The sequence below is a fragment of the Lepisma saccharinum genome, chromosome 1 (assembly GCF_977018435.1).
Source record: "Lepisma saccharinum chromosome 1, izLepSacc3.1, whole genome shotgun sequence".
Lineage (NCBI taxonomy): Eukaryota > Metazoa > Arthropoda > Insecta > Zygentoma > Lepismatidae > Lepisma > Lepisma saccharinum.
Window position 1 is genome coordinate 172,335,963 of NC_139229.1, and position 13,648 is coordinate 172,349,610.

The window sequence follows — 13,648 nt, forward strand, 5'->3', positions numbered from 1 at the left end:
CATAGTGCGGGGGGAAAGTGGCTAAAGGTGGGGAGGGGCAAATGCCACTGCTCTTACCGATTCATACCGATACCGATGCTTGAAAATTGCATAACAATTAAAAGTTTGTCAAAATGTTGATTAATATTAATGACCGGAGTTGTACTTTACAATATTAAAAAATTACATCTGAATACCTCTTACGTAATCACAAAATACAGTTTTTTTCTCAAATAATATTGGTTCAAAATCAATGAAAACTACTAATTTTTCATAACTTCCAGGAGACTCCGCGAAAGTTTCACGATGCATTTTTGAGGACCCCGCGAACGATCAAAACTCCGGAATAGTATCGCTCGGCGTCGGTAAATAAAATGCAACCGATACTTTCCGATATCCATACATGAGCATCGGTATCGGCTCAGTCTTTATATTTATTTGGTCTTAAGAAACACTCACATGGTACATGAAACGTAGTCAACTAAAAACAGAAATTGTACTTGTGAAACAAAAATAATTCTAACAATGTGTCAATAGTATGAATGTCTATGTACGCATGTTTCCAAAATATAAGTATAACTGGTAATTTGACGATAGTTTTACTGTAGATGCTACTACTGTATGTTCTTGTTTTATGTCACGACTATTACTCGATAAAGTTTTTCCTTTGTACTATACATTACAGACAGGGCTGCCCATCCCCCCAAGGCCGAGGACGCATCCCCCAAAAAATCGTTCATCAAAATCCCCAAAAATAATTGTTCATCATAACCCCCTTCCCCGACACACACGCACAAATATAGTTTGGATAAACATGCAGTAACTTATTTTTGTTTGAATGTCGATAATTTAATTTCATTTTTTTAAAATTAAATTTTCGAAACAAAAACTGACAGTATGTTACAATTATCCAATCAGTCGTAGCACAGGAACACATACAAGCTAAACAAATCGTGCCTGAAATCATCTAAAAATAAAACTGAAGTCGGCATGTCGGAAGTTCCGAGCCGATTCGGAATTACGACAAAGAAAACACCAGACATTGTTTACTACTGTTGGATGCCAACAACATGACATTCGAAATCTTTCATTGTAGTTGAAATTAAAAGAGTAAAGCACGGCTCACTTTCATATTTGCTAACATACAACATACAAAACTACTCAGGATCACTGCCATTGTTAGTGTACTGAACTTTATTCTTAACAGTTCGTCTGCTTGACTAACCTTGTATTATTATTGCGAACAGCATGTCCCCCTTCCAAACCGATTCTAAACGCATAAGAGGTGGTGTTTCATTCCAACCCCATCGCAGCGATCACCCACAGGTAGGTAATAACTAAAATTCAATAACAAATTAATCAAACGAAACGATCCCCCATTTTGGTTTGAAGATACATAGATTTGGTAGCTAAACTATAAAATGTTGTCCCCCCATGACGCAGCCTCGTCATGAATCCGCCTTGCGGGCACCTCTGATTCCAGAACCATTTATGTCAAAAAGATATCTGGAATCCATATCCATGAACCAAATTAAACCTTCTTTCATAAAAGTAAAGTAGAAGTAATCATCTGCGCAATGTATCGTGCCATTAAAGCACGTATGGTGCATGACCGTAAACTCGGCACATTCTACCTCGGACAATGTGGAAGTGGTCACGTTCTGACTACTTGTAACACCCCCTGTGTTTACCTCCCATGTATCCAGTGATACGAAGTTGGGCGAGTCACAAATTGTACAGGGTTATCAGGTCGTCCTCCTCGGTAACTGAATCCGGGTTCACTGAGTTAGTCAGATGCTCTATGTTGTCCTTTGCAGCTCCAAGACAAAGGATCAAACATCAGGAGGTACCGTCAACAGAGCTTTCACCGAGGATGATTCATCGAAACATAAAACTAGGAAAAATTCTACGAAGACTGATGGAGATGCATCATCGATTTCGTGTGATCAGTCAGACGTGATAACGAAGCTATAGATCTCATTTCTGTCATTTGAGGTGAGTTATGATTTCATACATGGGGAAAATCTTACTTGTTTCAGTACCTATGCTTTAGCTTTTTCACGCACATGCCTAGCTTTATCTTATCTAACCGTTTCAAGGTGAAGGCGACCGGAGCGTGGTGCTGATCACATTACGCCCACAAAAACCCAGAATTTGAATGTGTGGGGGCCATATACCTTCACAAGTCACGCATAAAAGTACATGTAAGATACTTAATTATTTTTCATAGTCCTAGTCATATTGCAGTATAGTTGCTTCTTCGCCTCCCTGTAAGCCTTGTTCTGTTTCTAGCTTGATTTGACACTCCTGCAAGTCTCCATGTTCTGTCTTGTTCTCGTTCAACTTGCCATCTCGCACCATCCCAGAAGCTATGCTTTCTTAGTTTATTTTCGCTAGTTATTTGGCCGCCACTCCACAACTATCTTCCCTGAAGATCCTTGATACTCTTGTGTTGTCTAGCATGTAATATCAATAATAACTAAGCCTCGCGACAGGTTAAGTTTGCAGCAGATTTAATGTATTAAACCACGCGAGAATAGCGCTCAGCATCTCCCATGCAAGTCTTGCCTCAACTGCCGAGCTGTTCATATCACAGACAGTGACAAAAATGGGCAGTATTGCAGCAGGACTACATTCTGAGTGCACGTTTGGGTCTATTATATGCGAAAAGTGAGGTGAGGTGCAAATACAGTTTACTTTTCCTTGGTACATAAGGTTTAGCATAGTGTGGATGCAAAACTAGCAAAAATGGGGGGACAACCCCCCTGGCCCCCCCTAATTGCCGCCACTGCTTGCATTAAATTAACAGACCTTAAAACTCATAATGCATGATAGAAGTAATACATCTACATTTAAGTAATTGAAAGTGTTTGTAGTTGTTTCCAAGGCAACCAAGGCCTTTGAATTTTCATCCCGTGGCATGTTCATCATTACGGGCATATTGTATGATTTGTGGTCAAACAATAGTGTTAATTTATATACTAAATAATTTATTGCGCATCTTCTGCTTCAATTAGTATCCAGTTACATGTGGGCATAACAAAGAAAACCTGATATGTTTCATTACGTTAGGAATTTACTTTGTCTGCTTGTAAACTAAGGCTAAATTATACGATATTGTAATGAGTACCTTACACCATGACGCTACAGCACTTGTAAAGCCTTGACCTCCTTAACGATGAAAGTCCATTCCTCTCATTTTGAAGCCTTTTGAAGGAAGACAGAATGAATAGAGAACAAATTAACACGTACACACGTCTGAGTTCAAGTCATCGTGTAAAAACGACAATGTGAGTATGTTACAACCCAGAACTACCCGTGACTGTCCATGCGAGAAGAAAAACGAGCATGAAAGTATGAAAAATGCGAGTGAGTGAGCATCAATATGCAAAGGAACCTATTGTTATTTATCATTATCGTTATCATAAATAGTATGTGACGAAGCAGGAACTTTTACCACTAATTTTTTTAGTCCATTCCGTAGCTGGTATATTAATCAATTCGAGATAGATTATTTTGAACAGAAACACAATGACACTTTCAGCATGATGAAGGTACAAATGCATTACCAATTATGTTCTGCACAAGTAATATAAATAGTCTGTGATAATTTACATTGGCATAGAAGCAGTTTTCTCTGTACCTTTTTATGAGAAGAAATAAAGTTATGGACTGGAATTTATTATGAATTATAATGAAGCTTCACAAATATATTTGGAAGGTTTTACGTCACAACTACACTATACTGCATACAACTTGACAAAACTATCAATATCTCCTCTGTGATCAATATTTTGAAAATATATCGAATATCGATTCCGATACCGGTTCCGATACATAACTTTTGGGCGATATCCATACATATCAGAATCATATTACGATGAAAATGAAATAACTGTAAGGAAGAATAGAGTATATTTTACAGGCGGGTGATACTTTGGCTCCAAGCAATTCTGATTCTATTACTTCATGTTAAATGTCTTCAATATATCTCTCTATATCTCTGGCATCCCAACGCAGAATAGACCTTCCATCATTTCCTGTCCTCGGCAAGAAAATCCTGTTCACATTATCCTTGCATAGTTCCTTCTTTGAATTTTTGTGACCCTCTTACCAATAGGTTTACCAACTAGGATCATCCAAATTTCTCCCAAACTTACCACATGACAGCCATTGCTTTCTTCGATAACTTTACAACTTCAGGAGGAAAAGATATTCTTCAACTAAAACAAGAACACATTTCTTTTCAGTGAGTGTATGGTTGGCCTCATGACTTGCTGATCTCAAGCAGGGCCTCGCAAGTCTACAAATGTTTCCAGGAGAACTCGATAGATGGAGTTATTGGTCTATCGCACACTGTAAACACCGTCCCCGTTGATATTAAATAAAAACGAAAATCCAGAGGTGTTCATAAAGTTCTTATCATAATAATTTACTGATTTCGGTTTTACAATTGAGATGTTACACATGTGTTTTTTTTCACTGGTTAGTTGAGTCTCAATCGATAATCATAAACTTATATAAATTATTAATACAATTACTATTAAATATAGAAATGTAAAATAAATGTTAAAATAATTAGAATGAGCTAATTGAAGAGACATAGAACCACTTTCTATAGTAGATATATAATGGTGCTGGTAAGTCTACTAGAACGCTCTGTTTGCTATTTTAAATATGGGGTGATCTGATCGTGTTGGTTTTGTCATTATAGTAAAACTTGAATACTAATCCTGGACCTTCCCAATGGCGGAGAAATAATGTCGTCATCTTGTAATCAATGAGTTCCGGATTCGATACCTGATGGAGTGACGTTGGACAATGGTTGTCATCCTACTTTAAACTGTAGGTCAACTCCCTGAGTAGCATAAAGTGAACTCATAACAGACATCAATAATAATTCTATATCACTGATTGTATTTTCTTTCTTTATCTTCTATCATAGCCATGGAAATGTTTTAATCCAGATCTCAATTTTTTCATATGTTATTCGTCTTGTTTATTACAGCGTTTTTCATATAATCGTGATGGTGGAAACGAGGGGCGGTTAATATAATAATAATAAAAAAGTAAAGTGCTCCCCTGTGCATAGCACCACGCCATGAAGGCGTATAGGGGGTGTGGGGGTGATGTGATCAGCATCACGCCCCTGACCGCCTTTACCCCCCAGGTACCCATGTTATTCGACGCGGGGTGGGCGTGGGGTCGGCGATTGAACCCGGGAGCATGGTAGTCAGACGCGTTACCGACTGAGCCACCGCGGCCGCCAAACATAATAATAAGCTTATTCAAATTGTAATAGAAATCTTGATATTGTGTGTGTAACCTATTTAGGATGCTACTGTTAAATTTATGCTATCATCTTATACCTGCATACAGCAAATATTAATATTTTGTGGGTATTTGTGGTAATCTCTAAAACTTGCCGCTCGACATGACGAAAGAGCCACAAGAATTTTTTGGTTCAAATCTACTGTAAGAGACAATCGTTCTCTCTATACTTGTTTTCTTGTACTTTTCATCATGGCCACGATTAATCTTCATAGAGATAGTATAATGTCCCCATCTAGTGACAGAATTGAAACGACTTCGCAGCCTAAAAAATTTCGTAGCCTTTTTTCGCTGAAAAGAACTGTCAGCACTGATTATTGACGTCATGATACGTAAAGATACCTCTCCGCCAAGGGATCAACAACTGTTAATCTAGTGGCAACAGTTGCTGATATGAGTCATACCGGTGAGCATACTTGTAATTTCCAGTTGTTTATATGAAGTAGCCAGCACCAGAGTGCAATATAGAGAAAGGTGTAGATGCCCTTGGGATATGTTTTGTGTGTTTCCCAGTAAGCAAGGTACGTATGTTCCATTCTCTGTCCTCTGTAAGAACGAAGTCAATGCAAGCAAATACATGTGACTTCTGAGTAATCCTACTGGTTGTTCGGATGGCAGCTGTGCAGGAATCTTGCGCGGAGAAAAGTAGTGCATGTAATAACGCCATACAGCTCAACGTAGCTGCTATATTAAAGTTGTGGAACCTTATATTACAAGTAGAAACCGTATGTTAGTGAAAATGTATATAGTTCATTGTTGCAGATGTCATAAAAATAACTTAATATAAGTTCATGTCAGCGAATTAGGGTTTCGTAAACAAAAGCTCATTTTAATAATTCTCTGAACGTTAGTGCCATGGTTCTTCATTAGCATGCAATGTTAATTGGACATTATCCATTGCCCAGTGCTTTAAACTGTACTTATTCTAACTATAAGTTGCGAGAGAGAACCTCTTCTCTCGCATTCAGGTTAAGTTCTTTTGAACTGAACCTACGACAGACCTGAAGCCGAGAGAAGAGGTTCTCTCTCGAAACTTAGAGTTAGAATAAGTACAGTTTAAATCACTGGACAATAGATAATGTCCAATTAACATTGCATGCTAAAACTTCATTTTATCTATTTTCGTGTATGACGCCAATTTTTTCGTAATGCCTATAAATGCCCATATATACCTGAATCTCGAAATTAACTTTGCATTGAATTAAAACTGCATTTTAAGTAAAATGTACAGTAAGCAACATTTTCTAAACGCGTTATACTTTTACTCAGTATCATCAAAATTCCACTTCATACTTCCCTTACGTTTCCCGCGGCCCAAAACTTTCTTTGATGTGTTTTTCCAAATTCGTGGCTCCTGTTGTTCACAGCCAGCCGCCAAGCGGCGCCACCAAATACCCCCGTTCCTTCCTTACTGTGTAAGTAACTTTATTTCCTTCAACTGTTCCTGAACTAGCCTTACCTCCGCAGCAAATATTAAATAGTTGGGGTAAATTACTGTCTACAGCTTTATATTGTGTCAGTAACTTTGCTATGAAACTGAATATTGTTAATCGTCCATACGTATTATTTGAATAACTGTTGCTGTTCAAGGACACTTTTTGAGTTTTTGTTTTACGTTCACTTTATGCACAGATAGGCTAATCAGGACCAGACCTACCGTTTAAAGTGGGATCCGAACCACCGGGTATCGAACCCGGGACCTTGAAGGATACTGTACACATTGCTGGCAACTATTTTGCATTACCAGAGGCGATCAAATGTCTTTAAAAGAAAAGTAAAACACTGGGAAATTCACTGCATGTCGTGGACAATGTTCTGTGGAAAATTCAAAAGGTTCCAGGTGTTGCAGACCGAACTCTACAAGAAAAAAGTGAGTAGGTTCTTTGGTGATGATCGGGACTTTCAGGGATGATTCTCAGATGTGAAAACAATATTTGAACTCATACTGATCGAAGCACTGTGGCGCGATTTAAATATGCTTCAATAACGCCAGTAGACGCGAAGAGATAATTTTCGATACTGAAAAATGTGATATCGGATAGAAGGGGGGGGGGGAAGGAGGTAATTTGAAGAAGTATCTTGTCACGTGCAATCAGTGACGATTGATTAATGACTGCCAAGTTCTTTGTATGTGCTGACAGAGATCTACTCTGAATGTCTGTGGGTGCTGACAGTGATAAAAAGCTCTCATCACAATATCAGGCATGTATTATTTTATTTTGATTCGATTCTGTTATATGGCTCAATGGCTCATGTTTACTAAGGTATGTTGTTGTAATTAAATGGGACATGAGTTAAAGATGTATTTAATTTGCTAGCAAGTTTTTGGTGCCTATTTAAGAGCCTGTTTTCTAGAATTTTAGTGCCTTTCTGCCTACCTATTTAGATTGTTTTTAATTCCTGACGTTCGGTATCGAATTATAAGCTGTGCAATTGCAACCTTGGGCGTATTTAAGGGGGGTTCAAAGGGTCTAAACCCCCACCCCCTTAGGTCTAGTAAAATTACCAGATTACCTGTTCTATCAGCTTGTTCATAAAAATTTCTTCTTTCTTATTATTTCAATCTTCTAAAAATTAGAGACGTATAGGACGGGATACGGATGGGAAGGAAATTATGTAATTCCACGCACCAGATGGGGCTGCAGGCCAAATATCTGCAATTTACTGATAGTTTCGGACTTTCTGTGATAAGAAACTGCATTGGGACTGTCAAATTAGTTATATTTTTCCTCTTCGAGTTTTCTTAAAGGAATTATGTTTTTAAATAGGCAGTGCAAGAAAATCAGAGAAACACCGTAACATTCTCAAGTTATTTGACATAAGATGGACAGAAAAGTATCAACACTAAGTTGTAATATCCCCACTTGTTCTAACCAAATTGTTTTCATGCAGTGCAAGATTATGTTGCACACCTCAAAATATGAACTGTTCAACTACTGTGAACATGTCAGTATTCTAATAGAGATATTAAAAAAATAATAATAAGACAGAGTTCTGAGAACTTTAATGAAATTTGTTCCAAAGCAGAGAAACTACGTACTACTTACTTACTTAGACACCATGATGAAGAAATAAGATACCTAGAACACCCAGTCGTCAAATCTCAAGGAATAATGTACCAGCTATCCCTCATTCATTGGAACAGTGTGTCAAAATGTTGAATGACCTGGTTGATAGATTGGATTTTGATAGCCTGTTCATTATTAGGTCTGCTATACGTCACGGATTTTCCGGGACAATCCCGGAATGATATAATTTGTCCTGGTGTCCCGAATAGTTTCTTCGGGATGCACAAATGTCCTAGAATCGGGTGGTAAAGAAGAAATGATTAAGACTATACATTCTTCAAATTAAGTGCATAATATTAAAATACTCATTTTAACAATCTAACTCCACATTGAACCGCTCCCTTTCGATGATGCAAGATTTATCGAGTTTCAAGAAGATGCTGCAAAGATATTTGACTTCACGATATTGCCACCGTCTGCTGGCAGAACTGAATTTTAGTAGGAAATGCATAGTAAGCTGTTTACTGTAAACAGTCAGTGATTGAGTGCCCACACTGTTCAGTCCGCAGTTCTCAAATAAAGCTTCGACATTGTGAGATAGCAGGTTAGTTCATTATGGCACCGAAAAGGAATTGCAAGCTTAAAATTTCGAAAGAATATGATAATGGATATGTACAGTTGGATCCATGAGTACTACCGTGTAAATTGTCCATGGCTATTTTCATAATTTTTTTTCTTTCATCCTATGTGTTTTTAAGCAATGGATGTTTATGCATTCTGGTGCAGAAGTTGTCCACAGCTTGTTTTCAGTTTTCTTTTAATTCCTGAAGCTCATATTGGGCCAAATAAAGTGGACGAACATAGTGATGGAAAATTTGCACGGGAATACTCATGGATCCCAATGTACATACACACAACTTTATTGGGTTCAGCCCCCCCCCCCGCCCCCCCACAAACACTCCTCAACAAGCTTCCGGTCAGCAGTGTTCCGGATTTTCACTTATATGAAATATAGCAAACCTAATCATACCAAAAGTTGACCCCGCTCCCCTTACATGAACTATATATACACCCATGATTGCAACCAATATATTCATGCGCGAAATAACACCAGCATTAACACAGGGGAAATGCACTATTTCTAAGAATGACGGCGATTTTGTAATTTGCTAGTGAATTATGATAATTTTCTAATTAATTGTGATATAACTTCGTTCTTGCCGTGTCGACCGCCGTGGCGGAACAGTTAGCACAGCTACGACGCCAGGAGTCCCGGGTTTTAATCCCCGCCTGGGCATGATTGATATGATGAATTGGACACTCACTCTCATCTTCGCGATTAGCCAAAAGTGCCAGAAAAGCCACGTAAAATACACTAAATCAATCGACAGAGAGGTAGAGAGAGAAATATAGCAAAAAAGAGAAGTAGAGAGAAGGGGAGAAGAAACTATGAATGTGAGGAAGGGAGAAAAAGGAGGGAAGAGAGGAAAAAAGAAGGAAAGAGAGAAATACATATGCAGCAAGAATGAGAGAGGAGGAATAGGAAGGCGGCGAAACAAAGATAAGGGAAATGAAGGAAGGGAGATAGAGAAAGAATAAGAAAAAATAGTAAGGTAAATAGTTGAAGAAAGAATGATAGAGGAGAAAGGAGAGAATCTTAGTACCTGTAACTATCGAAGCGGGGAGCCCGCTCGATAATATTTTCTCACTTCTCCTCTCTCCAACTCATCCAAAATAAAATTCTCAAGCTGCGGCAGCTTAACAGGTTTTGGAATGATTTTAGACGTCCATGTTTGTCGTTCGAGCCTATATCTTAATCTCACCGTGTTAGTAATGCACTCCATCCGCGCCAATGACTGGTACCTTAGAACAGTCGCAACTTTAATTTCATTTTCATTTATTAAAGGGCGAGGTTCAGCCTGCGGCTGTTCTACCACCTAACCCCAACTTGACGACATTGCTTTAAAAAACAAGGCTTGTGTGAAGTCAGGCGATGGCAAGCATTTTAATTTGTCTTGTGTGAGGCGGTGGCGTGCCCAGGATTTTCGAAAGGGGAGGGGGGTACGTATACTTTTTTTTATATAGTAATCAGCCCTCATTTTGCCATCCTTTTCAGCATTTAACATTCTTTTTTATGAATACCAGGCCAAAATGGGAAGGTTCTGACCCATACAACCCCCCCCACACCACCTTGGGCACGCCACTGTTGTAAGGACTTTTCGGGGGAGGGGGAGGCGATTCATGGAAGAGAAGATTCCAATGGAACAGATGAGTGTTAAACCTCAATCAGCAGCAGTTTGTTCGAATACTGATACCTGACGTAGCTTTTCTACGTCTCAGATTGATCGCATCAGTGTCATCCATTTTCTATTCCTTTTATCTGTTCCAATACCATGCTTCGGTAGACTTCTCCTGCCTTCAGGTGACTCTTTTTAGCTCCTTTTGCCTATGGTGGGGATTGGGGGTCAAACTTACCACAGGCCTCCGTGCCAACCACTACTCCACCACAAAGGGACCATGCAATGAATGACTGTCTTTTCTCTTTCCGTTTCACTTATGAAAATAATAGCAAGTTCACTTCCGGAATTGTTTCATTTAAATAGGTGTTTCGTAACTATTACAGTGTGTTTCCTTCATAAATACAGCTCTGAATCACCCATCGTTGCAACATTTGTGGCTAAGTTTCAACAGCAGAAACAGTTATTCTCCATTGACAATTTCCATTCCCCTTTCTATACATAGTGGCTCATACTGATTGTTATAAATGGCGGTATTATTATATTGTATTTTCGAATGAATGAATGAGTTAATTTTTTTAGTGCGTTGGCATATATGACCAATTTTCACCATTCAAATACGTGTGTATGAGGAAAAGTCTCTTACCTAAATTCCTTCCTTTAAAGTTAAAAAAGAGGTGCAAAGATCCCCTTGAGAGAGAGCAGCTTAAAAGGGACATGCATAGGACATACACAATGCATTAAGGGAGAATTCACACCGAAGAGACACGCGACACGTGTCACTTGGAAGCGAACCCTCAGTAATCAATGCAACCTTTCGAACCGAAGAGAGACGACAAGCTGAACGTGTCGCGTGTCGCTTACGTGTCTCTCGGATTGGGCCGTTTTCTCAATACCGTGCATCGTGTAGCTTCAGTTTGTCGTTCGCGTATTCCAACGAGTTATATTTAGACTCTAGAAGAGAGCCCAACAGAGAGAGAAGAAGAGAACCTAATTTGTTGATATAATAAAGTATCGATATGTACAATATTTTAACAATGTCTTAAGATTTAAACACGACGTTCTCTTCGCTTTATCAAGCTTTTTGATGCAGTTATCGGCTGTAATTTGCCTTCAACATCGTGTAAAGAGGCCGTGTTTTGGCCATTTACGACGTGGCTGCTTTTATTTGAAAAAGCCAGCATATGGAGGCACTTTAGTCCAAAATAGATGTCAACATGGTAAAGTACTCTAGTGCATTGTTTCTCAACCGCCGGGCCGCGACTCGATTCCGTGCCCTCGTATCAATTATACTGAGCTGCGAAAGGTTCTGCTGAAAGTGGTTGACAACTATCATAATCCCAATATTATATTTGAGTTGTCAGTTTTCGTTTTTTAACTCCATTTTATGCACAAATATACTTATCAGGTCTCGACCTACAGTTTAAAGTAGGACCTGCGCCACGATGTACCTCCACCGGTTATCGAACCCGACATTACTTAATTACAAGGAGACGACGTTACCACTTCGTCACCCATATTTTTATATTTGTAACAATCCTACACGTAATCAAACTATTATTACTCATTATGATTATGCCAGAAATTTATTTATCAATATTTAATTTCATAGGTACATGTTAATTCATGCATAAAATCTTAAATACTGTAAAGGTATTTACGAGGAAAATTCTTGGACTAAGGGCATTGCCTTAAAAAAAATACCGGGACATGGTTTCATGAAGGTTGAGAACCATTTCTCTAGTGTTTAGGTATTCGCTTTATTCAAGCTGGAACGTCTAGCGTATAAAGTTTGAGGTCAGTGCATATTATTTCTCAGTTTTCTCATTCACAAAATACCTCTCGCGAGTTTTAATAACTTGCACAAATTTTACAACGCGATTTGCATATAACAATGTCTCTTGTTAAGATTTTTTCGGGTCACTAATAAACGGATTAATGCAATTATGTCGGTACCATCTTGCGAACTGAGCAAAGAAACAAGTGTCGCTTGCCGCGTGTCGCGTGCACCTTGTCTCCTCGGTGTGAAACTCTCGTGTCGCGTGTCTCTTCGGTTGAATTCTCCCTAAAAGGTAAGGAGACATTAAAATAGTTCTAAAAAACTGGTCTACTTTTCTAACAATTCCAAAACACTTCTGAAAACACTGTCATTATCTCTCAACATTGGTGACTAACAGTTGGGAAAGTTAATAGTGTGTCTGAGGAAAGTAAATTCAGCATATTCGATGATAATATGCCGAACACTTAAAATAGCATTACATATACGCCACATTGAAGGGCGCTATCTCTAAATCAAACCTGGATTGTGGAAATCACAATTAAAAAATAATAAATATTGTGGTATCGTAATGGAATATCGTAGGCTACGAATATGATTAAATGGGGGAAATACTACCTAGGTAGATTGAGCTGAAAACTTTAGAATGCTGTCGAACTGAAAATATCTACGATGCAGCTTTGTTCTCCTTTTTTAGCAACTCCCCTGCTTATTGGGCAAGAAATTACCTTCATGTAAGTAAGTTACAATCACCACCACGCCACTCAATAGTTGTTTCGACAGCGAGAGCTTATGCAAAAGCAGATATTACGAAAACAGAGGGTGGAAGACCGGAGAAAGTATAAGCAAAGGTGAAACGAAGGTGTCCATGCATGAGCACGCTAGACTCGCATGATCAGTGCAAAGCCAGAGACCACTCAAAGTGAACAGCAGAAGGTAATGTATGTTTTCGTTGTTTCGAATCGATTTTCTCTGTGTGTTATTTCCTGAGATTAGGATAAAACATGATCTGACGTAATAGATCATAAGTGGGCAATATGTCGATCGATGAATTGATTGGGTTTATTTTAACTTCACAATCAAACATTTGCAAAAATATGTAATGAAATAATTGCAATATTTCCATTTCACTTCCTGTTAAGTTCATTGAATAATAATTTTAAAAAAGGTAAATTACTCCCCTATGCTTAGCACCACGCCATGAAGGCGTATAGGGGGTGTGGGGGTAACGCTCCACACTTTCTTGATCCGGTCGTGAGTGGGGGTGATGTGATCAGCATCACGCCCCTGACCGCCTTTACCCCCCAGGCTTTCCC

The 13,648-nt window shown here is 38.7% G+C and overlaps 1 protein-coding gene across 5 annotated transcripts in view; it reads left to right on the forward strand.

Annotated features, from left to right (window-relative positions):
- LOC145990094 (solute carrier family 22 member 3-like) overlaps positions 1-13,648 on the forward strand; it is a 93,426-nt gene that overhangs the window by 23,083 nt on the left and 56,695 nt on the right. The window contains exons 11-12 of one of the 5 annotated variants that reach the window (XM_083125757.1): positions 1,797-1,974; positions 4,694-4,835. In XM_083125757.1, coding sequence (XP_082981883.1) covers positions 1,797-1,953 — 157 coding nt within the window. In that variant the 3' untranslated portion in view covers positions 1,954-1,974; positions 4,694-4,835. Of the gene's footprint in view, positions 1-1,796; positions 1,975-4,229; positions 4,454-4,693; positions 4,836-5,748; positions 5,832-13,648 lie in introns of those variants that run through there. The other 4 variants (XM_083125750.1, XM_083125760.1, XM_083125763.1 and 1 more) reach the window with 4 other exon arrangements.